This window comes from Meleagris gallopavo, chromosome 8, assembly GCF_000146605.3.
Source record: "Meleagris gallopavo isolate NT-WF06-2002-E0010 breed Aviagen turkey brand Nicholas breeding stock chromosome 8, Turkey_5.1, whole genome shotgun sequence".
NCBI lineage: Eukaryota > Metazoa > Chordata > Aves > Galliformes > Phasianidae > Meleagris > Meleagris gallopavo.
This window is the reverse complement of record NC_015018.2, coordinates 24,034,505-24,058,721: the sequence shown is the minus strand read 5'-3', so window position 1 is coordinate 24,058,721 and position 24,217 is coordinate 24,034,505. Positions and strand designations below refer to the sequence as shown.

The following is a 24,217-nucleotide window of genomic DNA, read 5'->3' as shown; positions in this document are numbered from 1 at the left end:
AAAAAAAAAAAAAGACTTGCAGGTATACACAGAGAAATAAACGGTGCTGATTGAAATATGACAGATAACTGGAACACACTTGGAACCAAAGTGTGATTCAAGTGCTCACCACAGTCCCTGGTTGATTGGAGTGTGTGTGTGCGTGCATGTGTGTGTGATTCAGGTCTTGTTTTAAACATATCTTCCTTTACTAAACATTAAATTATTTCCTAAGAAATAAAAAGCTATGTACATTGTAATTATCTACAGTAGGCCTTCAGCATCCTTGCTATTCACATGCATGGCATTTGAGCTGCATTCATAAACTCAAGCATGTTCCCTCATTGCTTGTGGTGCTGTCCCCTCCAGCCAATCCACAGTCCAAGGAAAACTGATGTGCACTCTCTGAATTTATTTTTCCCCTTTCTCAGCAGTCAACAATGCCAGAGGGTGACTGAAATTAAAAGCAATTACAAAAAGGCAAGATCCTGGAAAAAGCTGAGACATGCACATCACTGGAATGTGAGGGCTGTTGGCAGGTTGCAGAGTCTGGTCCAACAGGCCAGCCTAAGCCTTCTGGCAGGATGAAGCAGATGATTCATGACTCACAAAAAGATCAGAAAAGGGACCATTTACCTACATTTACCTTGCCTAAGGTACCATATCTTCCTACTGTATTAGAATACTTAATTTCTATGCTGTATTTAAGAGGAGTCAGGCATTCAAATCCCATTGCACACTTCTCTTATTCTTTGCTTTTTATTTCTGATCTGATGGAAATTTCCTAAGTATGAAGAAACCTGCTATTTATGAATGCAGCCCTGGTAAACAGAAAAAGCCCACCCCCATCCCCTCCCAAATGATAATAATGACATATAACTCTCTTTTTTTTCATAATAATAATAATAACAATAATAATTACAAATAAAAAGTCAGAAATTTTGTAGACCAAGAGGATTCTCAGTATTAAACACTAGTGCAGTTGGGAATTTCCTTTGTGCTTTCACTGTTGGCAATAGTTGAGATGCTTCCTGTGGAGGAGAAAATGGAGAAGACAGTCAGCACAGCAGCTTCAACAGTTGGGTCTCTATCAGTTCTCACTCCTTCTTAGGATGTAAGTGTAGAGACGGAAAAGGTGCTTAAAAGTAACACATTCTGCATTGCACTTACAATAAGCACAGAGTATGCAGAAAATCTATTATTACAGTTCTGTTGGCTACCAGTAAACTTGTTAAGCTACTAGTGACATATTCATTTGTAAAGACAGCACATCAACAGTGTAAGCTTGGCTCAGTTGATTTTTCTGAGGCTTCACTGAATTTGGGAGCCCTCCACAGGGGTGTAAGGGTCATGAACAGATCAAAGTGTGACTCGCAGCCATTACTAACTCCTATAAATCTACTACTATTTCCAGTTTCCTGCTCTAGTCATTTAACAACAGGATAAAGGATGGAAAACTATAGGAAAAACCCCCTGTTACTATGTAGATAGATTTTTTCCCTATCTCGGTGTCTCAGCATCTGCTTGTACATGGGATCACAGTGACTGCCTTGCTTAACACCCACATCCTCACTTAATATACAGCGAAAAAAGCCCCAGCCAAGGGCTGTGTCTCACCCATCACTCGCGTGTCCAGCTCTTTGTCCATCAGCTCTTCAGGATCTGTGAACTCACTCAGAGTGATTTTGGGTGCATTTTCACTTTGGCTGACAGAACCAATCATTTCCTGCTCCTTGTCATGCTGAACTTGGGCATAGATATTAATCCAAGGGATTTTCCTGCACAGAAAGGAAAATAGGTTATATTTTGCCAAGGGATCCTTGGTATGTCACTGATTAATCAGACCAGTTAAACTGAGACCAATCTCAAAAACACAGCAGTGGAAGTGATGCAGAATATCAGCTCTCAGATGGTGATGGCACCACAGCGATATTCAGCCTTAAGCATGCCATTAGCATCCACTAATAACTATACCACCCTAAAGCTACCCCAAAGTCTCAGGCCACTGCCTTCCTACCCTGTGCCCAGAGGCTCCTCCAGCAGTAAACCTGATGTTCTGGTGCTGCCCTGTTCTGATGTGCACAGTAGATACTGCACACCTAGCTCAGACAGCAGCAGTCAAGTAAGTATAATCAGTCGCAATTGCCAACTCCCTCAGTATTTATTATATGATCAGTGGTGCATTGGAAACCAAAAGTAAAAATCAATTGAAGCACTATTATTAACTGAGAAAAAATTGCTAGGTTTGTTTCTATTGACAGGCCAACAGTGACACAGTAGAAAATGCCACATCAGAAAGAGTTATAAAGAATTGATCCTGCCTGAGAGACAGAAAAGGACTTGTACCTCATAAAGCCCACCTAAAGTCTATTTCTTACCATTTCAAGGCAAAACGTGGTTTGTCATGCTAAGGATCGTGACAGTTTGCAGGGACTTATTTTCCCTTGCTGCTTGGGGAACTGAGAAAGTGAAAGCATTATTTCTTCTTCCTAACTCCAAGAGAAGTTAATTTGGACTATTGGCATAATATCCTTGAAAATCAGATAGACAGACAGACAGATCGTCAGGTAGGCCCCCAGGCATAGTTCCTGGGGGAATATTTAAAATAAGAGAACTGACAAGTGATGTCTTAAGTGTCCTAGGGTCACTAGGATTATTTGTGTGCAGTGGACTGTTGAAAGGTGACCAATTGTTTTTCTACCTGCTGAGCCTATAGGTTGGTGGACTTAATAATAAGGAGCCTGTGTGCAAACCAGCAAAGCACTGATCCTATAAATCTGTGAAATTAAAAATTCATGCAGGCCCATGCTCCTCCCAGAACATTTTCCTGTTAGCAGCAGTTCTGTATTCAGGCCAGGACCACTGTTAATCAGAAAAGTACATACTGCTAATGGATCTCTGCATCACTAAGAGCTAGGGAAAAGCTTTTGTTTTCATCTCCTTTTAACTTTCCATTCATAATTGTTGCATGCGCTGAGCTCAAGTATTTGCTTTCTGTTCAAAAAAAAATCAAGCTGAGGACACTCTGGGTATCCAAATTCTAATTTTTGGCAGTTCCACATGCTTAGAATAAAGCAGATTAAGAACTGGTAAGTTGAAGAGTTTTGGACTAAGCAAAAGTCATACTTTTAGCCATCTATTCTCTCTTCCTCCCTCCCCATCCAATTTCTAATGTATTACATTCTCAGACACGTTTTAAAAGGACAGAGTCTTTTCAGCCCTGGAGCACAACATGAGGCTGATGGATGCTATACTCCAGGTTTCATAAACGCTCAGGATGTTCAGCTAGTAGAAGAGTTTATTTTATGAGATATAGGAGCATAACATGATGTGGACTGTGGCAGTCAAAACATGCAGGTCCTTCTTCTTGACTTATCCTTGACCACAGATCCAAAGATCCAAAGCAGAAACCTAAGAAACAATCTCACCAAGATGAAAAGGAAAACACTCCTTACTCTGGCCCATAGAAAAGGTAGCAGAGGGAACAAAGTAGTTGAAATTTGGACAGAAAAAGATGCAATGTCCCAATTTGAAGGTTTGCAAACTATTCATGTCCAGATATTTATTTTTGTTTCTAATACGGTGTTTTGTCACTAGGCAGGATGTGAGCACATAGACTATTTAACGCACTAAGTAGTGTACTGAATACAAAGTTATTGATAAAAAGCTCCATCTGCCTAAGATATATTCTTATAAGGTAGACCCTTAGCTAACAGGTTGTTCTTATCCCATATTTTGTTTGATAGTTTGCAGCAGCAGAGAATCACAGGCCAGCATGTGTCCTGCCTACTGTCAAAGCAAAAGGTGTATTTTAACATCTGGCAAAGTGAATCTCAGCACATACTCCCAAAGACACTTTGATGCATAACACAAACTTTTCTGGCATCAAGTCTCCCTCCCTTAATATAATGACACCTGTTTCTTTGCTCTTGCAAAAGCCATTCACTTTGCAAGATACAAATGAAATCCTACTGCACTAAGGCAGTTGGCAAGATGGATGTAGAACTGTATGAAGACATCAGTCATGTTTTTTGACTAGGTGAGCACACAGGCTTCCCATTTTCTGGTCTGTGGTTCAAACAAATCTGCTGAAGCAGGAAACAGTTTGACTTCTGAGCTCTTCATGAGTTTTCAGAGCACTGATGTGGAAGAGAAGGAGGTGGATTTTTTGTCTGTATTTAAGAACTATGGAGCTGTACTTTTCTAAGCCTTAGGCCAGTACAACTCATTCTACACCTGCAATCCAAGCACTGCTCTGCCTAAATTTTCTGTAAACCACCCAGCATCTCCTTCTCCTATCCTCCACAATTTTTCAACTTACCTCTTGAACTTGTAGATTAAAAAAACAGCCAAGCCTACAAACACCACAGACAACAACATCAGCATCGCCGAACTGCTGTGACCTGTGCTGGAATCAACAAGTGGTGCTGCAGGAGGAAAGGTAGAGCATTACATTTGCAAGACATTAGCAAACACATAACTACCAGTGAATTGAGCTCACCTCTGTCTTTGTCACATCTGCTTTATTATCACCACTGCATGGTGCATGCTGTTTCCATCAAGGCCAATCAGTATAAAATTAATTGACTCTCATATCCTTTGAAAACCACATTCCTTTTTCAAGGCAATGCAGTCTAACATCTCCTAGTGAAAAGGCACAGCAAGCCATGCTCAGCTGAATGGCTGATCCTGTGTTAACACTGAGCTATTTCTTTTTAGGTTTGCCCAAGGACAGAAGTGGAAATGAAATTTATGAAGTTTGACTTAATAGACATCTATTCTCTTTCGGAGAAGTAATCTCAGAGTGGCTCCCATCTTCCAATGACATGTCTGCCTCACATGCTCAAGAGTCCTGGTCTTTTGAGAAGCCCCAAGGCTCCTCCTTCTAACAAGACCTAATTGTTACCTTTTAATTCAGTCATTTTTTGTATCGTAAAGGAGCCCAAATCAATAAACCTGGACCCAAGCAGGCGCTACACTGTGGATCTTTGGTCCACTCATCCTTTACATTTTTGGTAGAGTAAATAAAGTGTATTATAAAACCTTGTTTGTACAGCTATTTCCACAGCTCATTGGAACACACTGTCTTAATGGACTGAGAACTATTAAAGCCTGATGAGAACGCTCTAATAATGTGCAAATGATTGTAAGTAGCATCTGAACATTTCTCTGCATAAATATTATTTGGTTCTTTTTTTTTTTTTTTTCTTCCTTTTTCTCCTTTGTTCTCTATTCTTTTTCTATCACTTAGATAATGGGGACAAATTCTCTGCAAATAGTTCTCTGGTTCTTTCTGCAATTTTTCACATTTAGGATTCTGATCCTACCACTACTCTGCTTCCACCATTTCTATGAACTCTTTCTTGGAAAATAACTGACTCTTATTTCACTCAACTCAAAAAAACTATGGGAATAGTCATGAAACAAAATGCAGATGCAGCACTCCCACTTACAGTGTCTTACTAAAACAAACCCAGAGACAAAACTGGAGACTGCAGAAATTTGTATCTCATTCTGTTTTGTAAATTAATTCCTTTCAGACTATCTCTGTTAAGGTCTAACTCTCACCTCCAAACAACAATCAGAAAGCAAAGATACAAAGACATAATCTGCAGAACAGTATGTGAGTCTTGGTTTTGCCCAAGTCTTGGCTCTCTGGGAGTCTCAAGTAAAAGGAAGCAAACATGCTTTATCCTTGGACATGAATCTCACTTTTCCAGAGATGCTATCAGCAATGTCACATGCACAAGATCCCATGCTTCAGATAACTGCAGGAGCAGCCATAAAAAGCAAGGGCAAAATAAATACTTCATCTCCTGTACAGCCATCATTGTCTCAGCAATAACCGAGAGCTTCACTCTAGGCTAGCCAAAATTCTCAGCTGTAGCTGAGAGCTTCACACCTGGGCAAGTGTGATGAAGCTTAAAGCAACTACTTGCTACTACATGAAAATGGAGATAGGTAACAGTGAAACAGTGATTTGTAGAAGTTAATATTCAGATCTAGATCTTTTTATGACTGTTGCACACATAAATTGTCCTGGCTAGTCATACCACTAACAAACCTTCTACAATGATGATATGATCCAATATCCATAAAAGTTAGTAAGAATGCTCCCACTTAATTCTACAGGTGCCCAGTGAGAGTTTAATAGAAGACCATTAACCTGATACTCTAAAACACTTGATAAACATCAACACACTAGTTAATTACACCACAGGGAACTCTTATATGGTACTTTCAATACTTTTACAGCTAGTGCATGAAGATACCACTGCTTGGTTCTATTTGTAATACTTCCTTCTGTCTCAGTATGACAAGCTCTAAGTAACCCAGTAGCATACACCAAACTGTTGAGTCCTGTAGTGTAAACCCATTCACCTGGAACCGTATGAATCCTCAAAAGAACCACAGCCTTTTACTCCACACTCACCTAATGTTAACTGAGTGACATACACAATGACTTCAACACCAGGTTTCAGTTCAAACTGGACCAGGTTCTGATTGAGAGCATTAAAAAGGATTTCAACAACCTGAGAAAATATAAGAGATACAGGTTACAGAAGAGAGCCAGCTCAGGAGAACGTTCAGAAATGTTAATCACCACTTGTAAGCTACATACATCTCTTGCTGTCTTCAGGAAGAGAAGGAAGAAAGCAGAGAAGAGAAAGGCATGTGAGAAAACTGAGGAAGTAAAGAGAAACACGCACACACTTCAGATGGAACTGAGTGTTATTGAATTCAAGACTCCCTAAAGGACAGACACACTTTTGAGACTCAGAGTGTTATTATAATTCTCCGGGGAATACAAGGCAAGAATTGGAATGTGGTGTGGAAGAGAAATTAAGGATCTTCTCATCTTCTACTATGTCCTGTGAGCTGGATCTTACACACTTGGAAATCACTGAGACATTCTCATCAGTGACTGATGGAACTGAGCTAGGCAGTCCAGCCACCAGTCTACTAACAACTCCTTTCTCCCTTTGATTCAGGACAAGCCTAGTTACGTAGCTCCTGCTGAAATACATTGTTGGGATGCTACTATCCAGTGATATCAAACTTTTTATATTTCTCCTTCATTTAGATGAGGGGCCTTGAAATGGAGGCTACTCACAGCTCAGCAAGCCAGATGTGATGCATTATTTGATTGCCTCACAGCATATATTTATCATGTTACCTGGAGCCTGAGCTTGTTAGTGCCTGGTCTCCACCAAGTAATTCTTATGGTCAGGACAGAACTCCTCAAGTAGGAGCCATTAACAGGTTCTAAAGTACAACTCAGTAGACTGTCAAATACAGTTAGATCACTAGAGCTACAGCTCATGGTCAACTAGGTCAGAAATGCAATCAGATGTCTGCATAATACTGATATACGAAAAATGCTCACAACCATGTTTTCAGAGAGAATTCTAATAGGAGTAGGCCCAGCTGAACTGGACAGAAACAATTCCAAGAAAATATCTCCAAATAGCCTTCAAAATCTTCCTTCTACTATGCCTTTCCTTTTTGCACACTTAAAAGCATTAACTTAAGAATGCAGTTTTGCTAGCTTTCTACAACAAACATACTACACCGAAGGGGCTAACTTTGTTCAGTAGGTGAAAACAACTTCCATGGGATTCAGGAATCCCTTGAATGATTCAAAGTTTGATCACAGAAGAGTTACTCCCATAGGCAATTTGAGATGGGCTACCCATAGCTTCCACAGAGTAGAACAGTAGGAATGGTGCATACAAGAACATCAGCTAGAGCAAAGCAGCTTTTTCAGAACTCCTTCACTCCTTTGCTTTCATAGATTTGATGTAACTGCTTGGTAATTCTAGCAAAAAAAAAGCTTCAGCAGACTAGTGCTCTTGTACCTAGCTCTTCCTTTGCCTGTATATCACTGTAGCTATTCATCACCGTAATTACCTATTTATCTAAATGGATGGATATTGTAACTTTCAAATACAGTTTGCACATACCATGTGCTGCTTCAGAATAAAGACGTCTTGTTCCTGTGATATACGAGCTGAAGAGTTTGATTTATTTTTAGTAAACCTCAGTATATCATCTTGCTGTTTTGGCCTTTGTCTATTAGCATTCCTCCAAGGAGTGGAGGGAGTATATATTCAAGGTTCCTTTGGCCATAACTACTGTAGTGAGGGCACACTACTGATCTAGGTAGAACCATTGCTGGTAGACTGTGACACATCTCAGTGAGGAGCTTGGAAATCCCACTTTCCCTGTGAAAGTCGTTCTCTTTAATGGTATAAACTATACTGCCACAGTCCAACGTGCATCCAGTTACATCACGCATACTGCAAGTCAATTCCAGTGCTGAAAAGGTTAAGGGGTCCATCTGTAAATGTTACGATGGGAATAAATGATCTGTGAACCCTTTTATCCTTACCTGTTCCAGATCAGCCTCACTGCTTTTCCTTCTGTCTGTAGTGTTTTTTTGGGGTAGCACAAAGAGCTCAGCAGAAGTAGGCAACCCAGGAAATACAGCTACCAATATTTGTTCATCAGGAATACCGGTCACCTAAAAAAAGTAAAAAGGTGGTCTCTAGCTGCTCTTCTACTGCTGATTTTTCCATTCACTATGGGAAAATACGCTCCCATCAAACTGCAATTTGTCAGTTCTGCTATAGCTGAATTGCTGTACCCACTGAGTGAGTCTTAAAATAGAGGTTCTGCTAATGATGTTCTCTGTCATTTCTAGAAGTAAATGTAGTGTGTACAACATCCATGTGCCCAAAGATCACAACCCAGAGTTCAAAGTCAAAACCTATGATCTCTTCATATAAGAATTTTCCATATAGTCCCTCGCCACAAAAGAATAATGCAAAGTCAGATCCAGAGACTCAAGGAGACTGATAAGCATGCAACTAGTGGGGACACGTGATGAAAATTACTTGCAATCACCTTCTAACAACAGGTTTGTGAGGATCCACATTTGCTACATATGAAGCAAATGAAACACAGCAATGGGGCAGCCTACTTCTGGTGATTTGTCCTATAAGAACAGATTGTAGATTGCAACCAAACAGTCAAAAAAGAATATACAGGCAAGCATTTCTATATGCTTTCTACTGTTGACGTTACTGTTATTACAATATAATTCATTTATTTTCCCTGCAAACTTGACTTGAATACATTACAATGGAAGACCAGCTAAAACAAATGAAATAAGTGTTTTCTCAGGGTGGGAAAATAATCAAGGGAACTCTCATAAGCTGTGAATTTTGAGTAGGCTGCAGATGAGGAAAGCTGAGCAGGAATGCACTTTCTTCATAAAAATAATCAGTCACCATTTCTAAGAACAGATGTAGCTGAAGCAAAAAAAAAAAAGCAAGATACGTTTTGGTAGAAAGTAAAAAAACACAAAGGCTTGCTCATATCTATTTCTTGATTTCACACAAAACCAAAATCCCGGGCTATTTGATATCATAAATTATTATGTCCGCTTTCCTGCAAGAATTGAGTACTAGTTTACATATTCTAATTAATCCCAAAGGAAGATTCAGTATCTTCAGAAGCTTCTCTTTGACCTGTGTTTTAAGAGATAAGTTTATTTTCCCTCTGAATCTTCATTTTCTGCCCTACTTGGAAAGGGAGTAGACCTTTATAATATTCACTAGTTGCTATACTTAGTTCCATTGGAAGACTGAGTATTAGGAACAGATAAAAATATCTTCCTCATGCACCTAACATTACTACATCTCTCTGTCTTCTTGGGATGGAGTGGATCCAGCTGTCAAACTGCACACAGTAACACTATCCAAATGTTTGGGGCAAAACCTGTGCAACCTGTAACATTGATTTTGGCAAAATAAGAATAATAGTGATGCTACTATAATCAAGAATTTTTAAAGTCCTCAGGGATATTAAAAGCTGAAAAATGCCACAGAAACATTAATAAAAGTAATTACAGTATTTCCACAGAACTTCCAATATAGTTTTCCTTTATAAAAAGATTCAGCATATTAAGAAGCAGTCGATTTGAAATGATAGCTTCATTACTGAGTTCTTCCCACTCTTTAATGCTAGTATATTGAAAAAGTCTGTGTACTTTATCAGCCTATTCTACATCAAGCAGAAGAGGTGGAAACAGAAGCTTACTTGTGCTAAAGCTCTCCTGATGACTTTGCCAATATCTTGTCTCCACTCAGGGATGTCAGGATTGTGGTAGTCCAAGTTAGGAGAAAATGAGAGGAGTTGAGATTGGAAATACTCTGGAATAGAAGAACAGTATTGATGAGAAGATTAAATGGGAAGCACTTAGGGTAATGCGAAAAGTGTGGATTCAGTAATATCTCCTATTTATTTCCATGGAAACTACAACAGATACAGAGACCAATAACACTATTTGATAGAGCAAATTCTCAGCTACAAAACAGTATTTTTCAACACAGTCACCACGATTAGCTGGGCATTTTCATCAGCGATGAACAAGAGTCTGCATGCTTCACTCATAAAAATCTGCAACAGTGGAGGTGACCCACTGTCACTGTTGTCACTGCTGAAACACCACACCCACTGCCTCACTATGCTCACATCCACTGTTTGGTCTCAATAAATGTCCAGCAAGCAGGATAGAAAACTTGCAAATAATGTACTTAAAAAAGAAATCTTGCTCTAATGCCAACCTGTGGCTTTTCCCAGAAGAAATGGAAATAAAAAACAAGGGAAGCGAGAAGAAGTCTTCTTTTCATGTTGGTCTTAAGCCACCCAGGCTCAAGTAATTTTGCCACTCAACTTCAGGTTCTGCTTACAAGAAAGTTAACTAGTAAATAAGATGGTATCTGCCTGAAATTTGGAAACTCTGTGTAATTACATGCACTATGGTTTGCAGAGAAAACACATACTGTAAGTAATATGTTTTCAAAAGCAGCCATTATCTGTTTGCTCTCCTGGAGGGAAGCCACGAATGGTTAATTCCCCAACAAATCAAAGCCCAGTAGTGCTAATGACAGGGTAATCAAGTGATGGCTATTCATGAAATGCTTTGAAATTACTTCCTAATTGACTGATTGCAGGAGGAAGAAAAACTTCCTAGACTTCAAATTCAGACCAATTTAAAATTGTCTCCAATTCCATCTCTCCTCTCTGGTGTCACTACAGTCCAAGCCTAACGTTTATGACCAACAGGCACAATGAATTTAGGAGAGTGGGAGACACAAGTTCAGGATGAGAATCACACTCAGATAGAGATTCTCAGGGTAGAAGACTGTCCTTTCTGTTTCTAGGGATGTGCTATGTCACACCTTGAAGCACCTGATCTGCAGACACATAAATAAGTACCATTAATCATTTTTAAGAAGGTACCAGCTTTACATCAAGCTAAACCAGCAAGAGTATAAAGGAGGAAATCCACAGAACAGCAGGGATGTACCAGCACAGCATTTGTCTTGCATCTTTTGCAAGTTCTGTTCTTTCTTTTTAGACATTGCAATATATTTTTAAATAAAACAAGTATAGAAAAGTAAGCAATCTCTCTCATGTTATTTCTGAAGGCTTAACCCAGAGCCTGACATATAAAGCTTTCGACATTTGAACTCTCAGTACAACATCCAATTTATTTTTATTTTTATTTTTTTTACTAAATTCTGCACTGTTAGCTAATTTTTTGAAAATCCTCAATAAATCTCCTCTACTGCTAACACCGCAAAGGCATATTCATGCTTAGAGCCATAATAATTTAACACAGGGCACAGATTAGAACTGGTAACGTAATTTTACCAGAGTAAATGTTTACCAAAGATGTCCCTTGTTTACGTATTCAGACTTGCACTGATCACCAGATTTGGGTTGAGGAAGGACTCCTTCCTTCAGTGAGCTCAGTTTACAACATAGCCTTGTGTATAGGACTATTTGGATGTTCCAACTGCATGAATTACTCTGTGATAAAGTCCCCTTTGGATATTTTAGAGAACAGCAAAATTTCTTACAGTGTATTTGGAAACACACTGGGATCTGCTGGGACCTTCAGTTCGCAAAGATATACAAAGATTGAGATCACCTCTTGAATACTCCAGATTTAAGTTTATTCCAGAAACCAGTGGAAAGCTGCAAGTTTCACATAACGAAACACAGCATTTTGCAATACCCAAAATATTCGAGCAGAGATTTACTTAACATCTGCTAATACTGAGCTTGGATATTTCTAAATCATATCAGCAAATTATTAAAAACTCATTGCATTGCACAAGCAGGCAGTCAATAAGTATCTGTTCAGCTGGTGGTTAAATCTGAACATAGAGCTTTCAAGTCAAATTTAATTACAGAAACAATGCACACGCAGTTCAATCATATAGGGCAACCTCAGTTATTTGAAGACCAGGTTTCTCAATAAAATTTGCTGCCTAAATAAAAGCCTGTCCTTGAATGCTGGATGCTAAAAACTAGGTAAGTAAAATGAAGGCTAGCCCAGCAGAAAATTCTCCTATGTACAGGTACAGCACAAACATATCAAACGAGATGCGTAGGGAAGTCCAGTGAACACACAGTGAACCTCCGGCTGTGATATGGAATATGGGCAGAAATACCACCAACAGAGCCATTTCTGTCCCATTTCTTCCAAACTCTTCACCTTTGTAAAGTGACTATGTGAAAGAAGCATGTCTGCTTCTTTCCACAACTAGAAAACAGAAGAGAGATGCTCTGCCTATATTCTAAAGTGTTTTTTATTTGGAAAGTTCCCAGTCAGGAAGCCAATGAGAGCAAAGCAGAAGCCAGCCATTTCACTACAGTGCTGGATTTACAGACACAGTTAGCTTCTCTATTCAGTTCACTTTGCATTTAGTAAAAACAATAAATCTGATCTACTTTGTTCACAGCTAACAAACATTTTACTTCGGAGGTCCCTCCTGGCACAGGGAGTTCAGAGTTCATTCTGGTTCAACAACTGCATGTTCTTCACTTCTATATGCTCCCTGACATCTCATTATAAATGGATGAAGTTACCATGTACTGCGATCTCCTTGGTGTCTTGGATGAGGGTGTTGCCTGCAGCAACCTGCACAGTGACAGTGTTCATCCCCTCCTCAGTGAAGATGTAGGAGATGCTGCTCTCCAGGGTGATGAGGGGCTGCAAAAGGGAAACAAAAACAATGATATCAAAATCAGGATGCAATTAACTTAGGCACAACAGTCAGCTGAATAATCAACCAGGCCAAAGTGTCCTTTTACCCCTGGCTGATACAGGGTGCTCAGATCTGTATGTTCTGCTAAATTCAAAAAGCATGTGATCCAAATGAGACCCAAGCATGGGACCCAATGAGACCATTCCACAGGCTAAGCTTTCTCTCACTTCACTAAATACCTCCTTAAAATTTTTTCCACTGAACTGCAACTCATTATGCTATGAATGCCTCAGCAGAGCACAGCCAGTGATTGCAGAATTAATGCTGCAGAATGCAGTACTGTAAACACATAAGCATGAACACTCAGCATAGTTGCTTTCTCAGCTGTCCAAAACAGAAGGTCCAACTCAAATCAGCGTTTGACTGTAATCCAGAGACACAGTATTTCTTCAAACAACTCCTATTTGTCAGATTCCGTCCCAGCCCTTCTCTTAAGAATCATTAAGGTTTGAAGTGACTCCTAAAATTATGTCCAACCATCAACCCATCACCACTACAACTACGACAGAATCACAGTACTATTAAGGTTGGAAAAAACCTTCGAGATCATGAAGTCTTGCCATCAACTCATCACCACTTTGTCCACTAAACCATGTCCCTAAATGCCATATCTCCACAGTTCCTGAACACCCCCAGGGATGGGGACTCCACCACTTCCCTGAGCTGCCTGTTCCAATGCCTTAACACTCTCTCTGAAAAGAGAATTTTCCTAATATTCAACCCTTGCTAGTCCCACTACACTGCCTAGGACAATAACTGCACAGGGAGACCATGCCACCATAGTTTGGAGGTACCGCCATGCTGTCACTTGGTGTGAGGATCTGGCCAGTAACCCTGTCCAAAGCCACTATTAGATGTATTAGGGGCTCCCCAAAACCTCAAGGACTCAAACAGCTCAGCAAGGTTTGCTCTCTTACAAGTGCAAATCCATGATCTATCTCAGAGAGCTCTGCTCAGGACAGAGCAATGGCACCAAATATTGTCTTGCTCATGTTTCAAGACCAAAAGGCATAAGCTACCTTTAGCTATTAAGCTAGCAAGTTATGTTAAGAAGACTTAAAACATGGCATAACACCAGAATAAAGTTGAGCAGTATTTGGCTAGTTCCAAACTGTGGCAGAGAAGGCTGACTTCACCTACATCTTCTCAAATACATCCCTGATAGTATTACAGCTATCCCCTTTGCACAGGAAATTCTTATAGATACACATCTAGAGGAGAAAAGTGCACCACATTTAGGGAAAGAGATTCACTTATTGAAAATCAAAGGTCTTGCCCCAATAGCGCCTTTGAGCTGACAGCTGGTCTATAGAAAAGCCTCTTGTTTGGATTAAACCATTACAATAGAAACAGTGATACAGTCTCCATTGCAAAAGCACTTAGAGGTCTAAGAGCACAGACAAAACAATTGCACAATTATAGCTGTCCCTTCTCCAAACTGATAGTTTGTCTCCAAAGGAAAATATCCTAAACATTCTCTTTCCAGCTCTCACACTTAATCCCAACAGACTGATAATTTGCCTGCATTTCAAAACAGTGACCACACGTGTCATATTCATAGACAAATCAGTTTTCACTGGCATAAAACCAGAGATTTTTCCCCTGTAGAATGCCACCTTCTTTTGACCCTCTCATCCATTACCTGAAAAAGCAACAAAGGAAAGGCTGTCTGATCACTGGGATGGCAGCTTGGGGTAGCTCTGCAGTTGCAGCTAACATATACTAAGATACACATCCTGGACGAGCAGAACAGACCTACATTAAAATTCAGTGATATTAGCAATATACTTGGAGGTTACAGGTTGTGATTATGTGCAAAGGCAGAAAAGAGGAACCAATCTGGTCTTTAAAATTCTAATTCCCTTCTGTGTGTGTATGCATGCTGGACATTCCATTATCATGGCTGATTTCACCTCCATCATGGAGTTTTAACATTCAGCCAACTCCTTAATTTTAATTCAGGCACCAAGACCTGGAAATCAACTCTAAATTAAATCAAGTAGTTTAAGGTTCATTTGCTCAACCTATTAGACAGCTGGACACATTTATTAAACTGGACCTGTGTTAATCCAAGCAAATTGGCCTTTGGGTATACTGCAAAAATTAGTACAGTAGAAATTCAGTACAACGACTCCAGCAAGATGTTGAGGGCAGCAGAAGGATCTCAGCCAGGTTACTGGAGTGGAAGACAACATTTTCCTGTGCAACAGCACAGAATACCACTGTGAGAATGCGCAGTGACACAAGACACATGGTTTTGCTTGGGATGTCTATGGGCTGATCAGACATAGAAGCTGCTATTCTTCAGCACTGGAATCAGAGTGTAACAATGCCAGGCAGTTACTGTGCACAATATTACACACCACATCCCACAATTCACAAACAAACCAGTGTGCCCAGATTTGGCCAGTACTGAGTGCCACAGTTTATCCACAAGACACATATCAAACATCCCAAAGGAGTTTTGATGTAATTCAGACTACTATTTTGGAGAAAAAAAATAAAACTATAAAGTATCTACTGCTGTATCTACACATATTGCCGTACACTGAGAGCGGCTAAGCACCACAACTGAAATACTGGAGAGAATACAAAGAATGAATACTGCTCTGGATCTTTAATTGTCTGCAGATAAGAGGAGCCATCTCCTCTGATCTGTATCTCAATGTAATTCAATAACACATAAAACCATTTCAAGGAATTAAAATTTTAGCTACTCCACATACAGCTATGTCCAAATCATCTACACATCTACATCTGCCTGTACTTTACTGAAATTTGAACTATATGATAGCGTAAGTAACAGATCCTATTTACAAGAGAGATGGATGACAGATGGATGAAAATCCTTAGCAAACAAAATTGGTTTTCTCCACATTTCCTATACTAATTTCTATTTCAACAACTCTTCTACATTAAGGACAAAAGTCATGGCAGAATAACTATGACACCTAGATTGTTTTCAATATAGTAAAAAATGACAAGACTTAATCGGCTTTTTGTAAATAAAAGCAGATTCTAAATTGAAAAATAGTGGCAGTACAATTCAGTGCTGCCACTATTTTTCATGGAGGATAGTGCCTGTGTCAGCTGTCTCATACCTGAAGCCTGCATCAAAAGCTGTCACTAACAAGCAGTTCTGCTCTCTCCAGTAGAAAACACAATCACGACTTGTAAATTCACTTACTTTAATTATTGATAGAAAAAGTTTTTCATGTTAACTTTTTGCCAGCATCTTCAACATTCCCTATAAAGAATTCTCATCTCTATTTATCTATCTATATATCCAGCACATGAACAATAGTCAAAAACAGAGCTTCTTGAGCTTCTAACTTGAAATTCTGGATACAACTGGTTATTTGTGTGATTCTGTTTGAACACCAACAGCTTTAAAGTATTGTGTTGGAATGTAGTGTTATATACAGCATACTGGTACATAATGGAAACACCTATGGTTATTTGAACACTGGCAGTTTTTAAACAGTGTTGAAAGCCAGTATTATCCCATACATAGAGATATATAATTCAGTTACATTGCAAGTGAACTCTGGTAATAACAGTGGTCTTCAGAGCTCAGTAGGGCAGATAACAACCAGATGTAAAAAAAGTAACTACTTCCAAGAATAATGTGAAAGAGGAGGAAAAAGATACACAGAGCTGAAGTTTAAAGTAATGACAACCTTTTTTAGAAGGTAAAAAGAAGAAAATAACATAAAATAAGCAATGACATGAAGTTTTCATTGGGGTTAAGGGAGTTCCCTGCCTGGTTCAACAAGCTTAGCAAATAAATGTAAATCAAAAGGCAACTGTACCTTGGTGCTGTTACCAAACCACCAGAAGTAGGTAAGTGTGCCTGCTTGACTGGGCCAAACTACTGCAGTAATGTTGACATCCTTATTCCTGATAGCAACAAAAGGGACACTCAGATGGACGTGCTCCACTGGACCTGTGGGAAGAGACAGCTGATTATTAGAGGTTCCGAGTTAAATCTTCCCAGCTTAGTTGTAAACAGCAAGGATTCTTCCATTAAAAGAATCAAAACACTGTCGGCAGTGAAGCACTATTATAGACATACAAAAGAATTTCTGAAGCCAATAAGCAAAAGATACTAAATTAATAAACAAAATCACCTTTTTTTCCCACTCAAAAATGTGCACTTCTGACAGCGCTAACTTCAGACAGGATCAGGACTGTGTTTAGAAGACATTTTTTTAAATGCAGTCTGAGGGAGAACAATAAACTTGTTTCGCACAGGATAGGGCAGGCTGCTGTAGAAGTCTTGATGGAGTTATAGACGCCCGTGTTCACTGCAGGGGAGTTGGACCAGATGAACTTTAAAGGTCCCTTCCAACTCTAAAGATTCTATGATCTTATGACAGGACACAAGATATACAATGTTTTGTTGAAAATCTATCCAGTGAGCTAACTAAGATTAGTGGCCAAACCACGTTAACTAAGTTGGCTTAAACCTGATTATGTAAGAGGTATTTACGACTTGATTAAATATGCCCTCACAGTTCCCCCTTAGAAGTTATTTTAAAAAAGATTTATGATTTTGGGCAAGAATAGTAAATCTTGGTATCATTTTGACTTTGGCCTAACTTCGAAAAGCTGATGGGAAGCCAGTGAACAGCAGCAAAAAAAGGCAGGAACAACTTGAAAGACGTGTGCATTGGCATATCGAGGCAGTTTCCACAGCGTCATAAGAATTTGTTTTCAAAAAGATTTTTTAAAAAACAAAACAAACAAAAAACACCAAAACATAAACACACATCAAACATCAATGTAAATTACATCTATTAAGACCAAATGTCCAGAATAAGTACTGTACAAGAAGTCCAGAATTAAGAAGAAAATTCCTCTTGCCAACCCCAACAAAAAAGTGTAAAAAATATTCAGGCTTTTGGTTTGTTTTTTCTTAAAGCTTTTCCTTCTGTCTCAATTTCTTCTTCCTCATCGAATATGCCAGTTTTGCTTATACTGAATTCTAGCTGGTAACTGGTGTGTTACTGAGCCCGTCTTGAATGGTACCTTTTAATATACAGCAAACTCATAGGCTATCACTATGAATGAGTAAGAAAAGAGGTTTTTTTCTAATATAAAATATTAAGTCGAGGAAGCATAAAATTGCTGATTTTAACTGAAATTATCTAGTTATGTTACCTCTCAGCTTTTCAAATATGAAATGGGGATATTAATTACTTCACCTACTTGGATGACAAGAATACTGCAAAGCAAGAGCTGTTCTTTTACCACCAGAATATAGAGCTTGAAGAACAGAACCATCTCCTAAGGTTTTGGCTCTCAGTTTAATTCCCCTTTTCCTAAGGGGTCTACCAGCATGTCATTTCTGGAATTTGCCTATATGAAGTACACAGGATTCCCATGAAGAGCAGGTTCCCCCAAATATTTTCTGACAATGCATGAAGAAGAAAAATGCTAAAATCTTGCCTTTCTTTAAATGAGGGGATGAGCAGCTTGAAAGTAGATTCCACTAAGATGAAAAGATGACTGTTCTCTGTTAAGGCTGAAGGAGAGAAAACTACTTGAAGCCCAGGAGCTACTTTCTCTCTCTCTTTTTTTTTTTTAAAGCACGAAGTTCCAGCATCAGACAGACATTATACCAAAGGTGATTTATATAGCTGCCATTCTGCCTGTACAGTTGAGCTTCAAGGGCAAACCTCCAATACTGACTAGTACATCAAAATATATTAAAAGTCTAGTACTATTTTTTTATTATTTATTTAATTCTCACTGCTAGTGTGAATGTAAATGTCTGGAAAATACTTCCCTAGATACAATGATAATAAGCTGGCCATCTTAGAAGGATACAGAATTCAAAGAAGAGAGATCTGAGAAGCTGAGGGAGAAGAGGACACAAATAAGCCTAACAATTGCCCCTCTTCTGCATTCTGTTCTAAAATCCTCAGCATGGAATAGCAGTTCCTGGGAGAAAAATCAGATAATCCTTACAAAGTTCGTTGTTATTACCAGGTAACCATCACTTTTGTCAGCTAATGGTCCAAGGTGAAGGAAAAACAGTTAATGCTCTAATAACAGGTTGTAAAATGCAGCCATGATTGACTTTGAGGGAATTATGAGCATAATAAAAGCTTCAAGGAACATTTATTCTTTCAAGCAGGGAGCCTGAGATTTAAAAGAAGAAAATAGTTCTCACATTTTGGAATTGTTGGACTTGTTTCCAGTGGGAAAGCTCAAACACAAGACTGGCAGAATAGAATATTTTCTGACAGGCTATGGGAAAGATGGACATGTCTGAAAGCACCACAACCAAAGAGGTACATCTGAACACAGATTCAGTTGCCTATCCAAGAGAACGAGTAGTCTTATAACAGGACAAAGAACCGAGACCTTCCTGGTCTCATCCTGGGTTCTCTCCTCCCTTCTGAGGCTTTGATAAGGTCAGTCAAGGGCTCTACAATTCTGCTCGTGTGTCAGGTGGAGAGAAATTAGACTCATCTATGTAACAGCGATGGAAAGTCAGAAGCGCACGTCAAATGCATGAAGCACAAGTTTCACAGCAGTTCTCAGTACATCCATATCCCAGGAAATACACTCATCACAATGATTTTTGTCTTATTTAATATGTGCTGAAAACATAAATACTGAGTAAAAATGCAGCAGATTAATCTAAATCTCTTGGTATTAGAAGCACACTAAAAACACATCTGGATTTTGTTTCATATGCTGTTTTACCTCTGACCTTTTCAAAATCCTTCTCAAGCTTTTCTCTGCATGTGCAGACTGTAAATACACTTTTGTTAAAAGATGCTTCCTCTTTATTAAATAAGCCAAAAGTTGCATATGTAAGTGAGGTTGCATGCACTCCTAGCCCCCACTGAAGCTGCAGGGATTTTCAATGAGTTCAGGATTTTGCCCAAGGAATCTAGCAGGAGGAAGTACTTACAGACCACATGCAAAAAGAGGACAGCAGTGTCAGAGCCCAAGCTGTTTTCTGCATATGCTGTCACCTGGAAGATTCCAGCACTCTTATATACATGCCGGATGCCATCCTCAACAGGGCTGAAATTTGCATAGGATACTGCGATGCCATCCCCAAAATCAAGTTGAATATTTGTCCTCTGGAGATCACCCTGCAACAAAGAAGGTTGGATTAAGGAACTGGGCTGATAAGAGTGATTTATATTACATTCTATCCCACTGCTCAGCTCCATTTGATCAGTGTGGACACAAACTCATGACTTTACTAAAAAAGTCAAGCTTCATTCTGCCAGATCCAAAAGGGGCCAGATTCAAATCACTGCCAAGCTAACTACTTATTATTATTAATGTTTAGAGTAGTTGAACATTTGCAGCTGTTACTCTGTCATCTTGGATTTAGAGATTTTGAGGAAGTAGAATGTCAAAGATGCATATATCAGGGGGATCATATTTGATTCTTCTGGTACAATGCATGGTTGGGGATAATGTGTCACTGCAAAGGGCAGGACTTTACACAGCCCTATGCTGAATGGGTGACATCCAACAAGCACTTTCATCAGAAGCAGCAAGGGAGGCACTACAATGGTGGGAGGTTAGATGCTAATTGCTAGATGCAATTCCCAGGTGTAAATGGAAGCCTTGGGAACATTCTGGAGACAGGTTAATAATTGACGATACTGACATACTTGGGTCTAGCCTAAGCTAGTTTTCAGGCTTCCTGAATAGTCAATGGAAAAGAGAAAAAGAAAAGAAACAGACTAATACATTTATTCTAAGATAACTGAGACAGGTGACACGAATTATCTTCTGCAAATATCCATCTCTGTACCCCTATGATAAAAAGTCTAGATAACTAATTTCAGCTAGACACGTAACTTCTGGATGGCAGAATTTATAAAGGTTGAGTCCCACACAGATGACTGACAGCTTTTGTCTAATGTCAGTCAACACAGAGATTGGGCCCAGTGATACGCAGGAGAATGCAAGAGAAGATGAGAAAATCCCTACTAAGATTACTGTCAATGATAGCTATTAAATGAAGGAGAGAACGGCAGACAAGTGATTCCAGCATTGCAGGTATTGTCTAGAAGCAGCAGCTGCACTGCTTAAGTTTAAATTACGTTTTAAATCACCGTAGTTGAACTATAGAAGTGTCTGTTATTTCAGCTTGTTGGAGCCTTACTAGGTATTTGTTCTCAGCTGACTAAAAGTAACACAAAACAAGTCTAATTTAAACAGATCTAAAGCCCACCACAGTGATTTCACTAAAGTGAAATAAAATTACACCCTGAAAATACCTGTGCAGCTTTCTGTATATATATAAGCTGTATTAGCTCAAATAATTTATCAGGAAAAGGGCTCCACTGTATTTTCCCTGGGTGAAAAAGACGTCACTACCTTTTAAAGATGACCCCAGCTGTACTGATGATAAGTTCTCAATCATCAGTTCCAGAGTAACAAAAAACAACAAATTAAAAATCTCTGCTTCTAAATGTATGTGAGGTTTTTTTTTTGTTTTGTTATTTTTACTGTTATTTTTAAAGGAAATGTGGCAGTATTTCAAAGCCATCTCATAAGTCCCATTTGCTGTAAGCACACAGGGTTAACATCAAAGCTAATGTCAGTTCCAGTCCATACTGATCTAAGCAGGGGAAGTTAACCATGTAACTCAACTCACAGCCAGTTCTGAGGTACTTCCAAGCCCTTCACAGGCAGGTCAGACCCTGCACAGTCCTCCATTTGCTGGAAAAGACCTCTGAAGTCAGAATTCACAAAAGTCTCTGGGCCAGCTGTTGCGCAAAAGAAAGCACAGCTTCATAGAATCACAGAATGGTTGGGTTGGAAGGGACCCCAAGGATTGTGAAGTTCCAACTCTCCTGTCACACACAGAGCCACCAACCTCCAGATTTGGTACTAGACTAGGGCCCCATCCAACCTGGGCTTGAATGCTTCCAGGGACAGAGCATCCACAGCCTCTCTGGGCAGCCTGTTCCAGCACCTCACCATTGTCTGAGTAAAGAACTTCCCTCTGACATCCAACATAAACCTTCCCTTCTTTGAGCTTAAAACCATTCCCCTTTGTCCTATCACTACCTTCCCAAGTAGACTTCCTACAAAAAATGTACAGATTAGATGAAGTGAAAACATTGACAGGGACAGTCACATTGTGACAGTCCCCAAGAGTTTTAAATCTGACTGCACCAGATTTCTACTAAGCAATACTTTTCAGGTTTACCTGGGTGTGGAAGAACACACAGTTTTCAGCCTGGATTCTGACCGTGAATCCCTCTGCCATTAATGATTTTTTCTATACAAACAGTAACGGCAACCCTGACAGAAGCAGGATGCACTGTTTTGCTACTGATTCCAGTTTCAAAAGTGCACCTGATCTTATCCTCTGGATGGGAGGACTGTACACTGGGAGCACAGAATATAGACCAGGTTACATTGCATTAGGTCTTTGAGACCAGAGCATGCCCCACAAATTTTGTATTGCCTGCATTAACAAATCAGGGTGGAGAAATGGTATTTTCAGGGATGATTTTGCCTTGAGAGTACATCCGGAGTCTTCAAGCACATACCCATAAAGTCTAGCTTATTATGTAGGTTTTGAAATATGGGCAATTGATTACAGGTGCTAGATATCTCTACTTTCTTGCTCCACCATTCCCATTTCAAACAGGCCAGGGGAATATTGCTATTGACTTTATTAGGAACCATATATTTTCACCTCTTTCTTATTAGGACATTAAAATTATAGTGGAGATCAAAAAGAAAAAACAGAAATAGAGTGGAAAAAACAGCAAAACCTATATCTATAATACTGAGTTTTGATAGAGAGGTTTCTTTTTAAGTCATTCAACAGAAATCTCTAACAGGGATAAAATTACTCTCTTGGGATATGCAGTTATTTGATAGAAAGGCTCACACAGCTTGTTAAGCCCTTCAAAACTACTTCTCGAGGGAATGTACTAAGACCACAAGCTCATCTCATATGAAAGACACTGAACAGAAGATAAAAGTCATATCTGGGCTGGATTCATCACTGGTGACCTCGGGCTGTCCCTCCTGTACCTATCACAGGAGCTCTCCTCTCTTGCCACGCAATTCTGTTTTCTCCTTGCTTCTCCAATTTGATTCTACTTGAAAAGAGAAGGTTTGAAGCAGAGAAATAGGAAGTGACTTCTTGTGGCTAAGTACCACCTAATTATGAGAGTTTGGTCTTCAATGAAAAGCCAGCCCATCACACTAATTTTTTCTTTCTCTTGTCCTCTGTATCCAGTATATAAAATAATAAAAGAAGTGTTAGCCCCACATACAATATCAGACATTCTGAAATTTATAAATTTAAATTAAAATAGAAATTGTTGGAGACATTTCAAATGGATAAAATTAATTGCTTTATATATATAATCAAGAGGCACATTTATTGCTTTAAGCCCCATAAGCTACCAAACGCTCTGAGCTAGAGGCTTTCACAAAGACTGAGCTCTGTATGCAGGCATCAGCGGGCATGCTGATGGGTAGTGGAACAGGTGGAGAAGAGTATTGTCACATAATGGCCTTCCAAAGTCATCACCCCAGCATGACCCTGGAAAAGTTTTCTTATCTGTATACATAAATAATATATTTTGGTCACGAAACCTCAAATAACCCACATAAAGGCAAAGCTCGGGGAAGAGCAGGCAGAGTACTGAGATTAGAAACAAAACAAAGCGGGCACAGAAGAGGCTTGGGAGGAAATTATTCTTCCCATTGCATTCAGAAGCACACAATCTTGTTTCTGCTGAATCTAAAGGTGTTTCTCTAATGAAGCTCTCAAACTGTGTAAAAATATGGCACATCTGTGGCTACCTCTTTCTATAAACACGGTTCAGTAATCTACTAATAGATGTTCAGAGCTCTAATACTTGCTCAGACTTGTACTTTAATAGTCACTGCTTGCTTTCTCAGCTCACTTGCATTTACAAACCTGTTACCAAGCTTTGCCATCACCTTGCAATTAACAAAAGAGGGAAGCTGTGTGATGGCATAAACAGAAGACAATGGAACCAAAGCTCACTATCTGGAGCTGCCACTAAACAATCATTTAAGCCTGAGGGGCTGGCTTTCAGAGAGGAGCTGAGGATATATAAGAAAGATAAAAA

At 39.3% G+C, this 24,217-nt stretch overlaps 1 protein-coding gene across 1 annotated transcript in view; it reads right to left on the bottom strand.

Moving 5' to 3' along the window:
• Positions 1–10: 10 nt before the first annotated feature.
• LOC100543937 (VPS10 domain-containing receptor SorCS3) overlaps positions 11–24,217 on the bottom strand; it is a 272,748-nt gene continuing 248,541 nt past the window's right edge. Inside the window, exons 20-28 of the mRNA XM_031554589.1 lie at positions 20,035–20,221; positions 16,919–17,052; positions 12,928–13,051; positions 10,084–10,196; positions 8,372–8,503; positions 6,413–6,512; positions 4,301–4,406; positions 1,597–1,757; positions 11–1,010 (exon numbers count right to left, since the gene is read on the bottom strand). Coding sequence (XP_031410449.1) covers positions 946–1,010; positions 1,597–1,757; positions 4,301–4,406; positions 6,413–6,512; positions 8,372–8,503; positions 10,084–10,196; positions 12,928–13,051; positions 16,919–17,052; positions 20,035–20,221 — 1,122 coding nt within the window. The 3' untranslated portion in view covers positions 11–945. The remainder of the gene's footprint in view (positions 1,011–1,596; positions 1,758–4,300; positions 4,407–6,412; positions 6,513–8,371; positions 8,504–10,083; positions 10,197–12,927; positions 13,052–16,918; positions 17,053–20,034; positions 20,222–24,217) is intronic.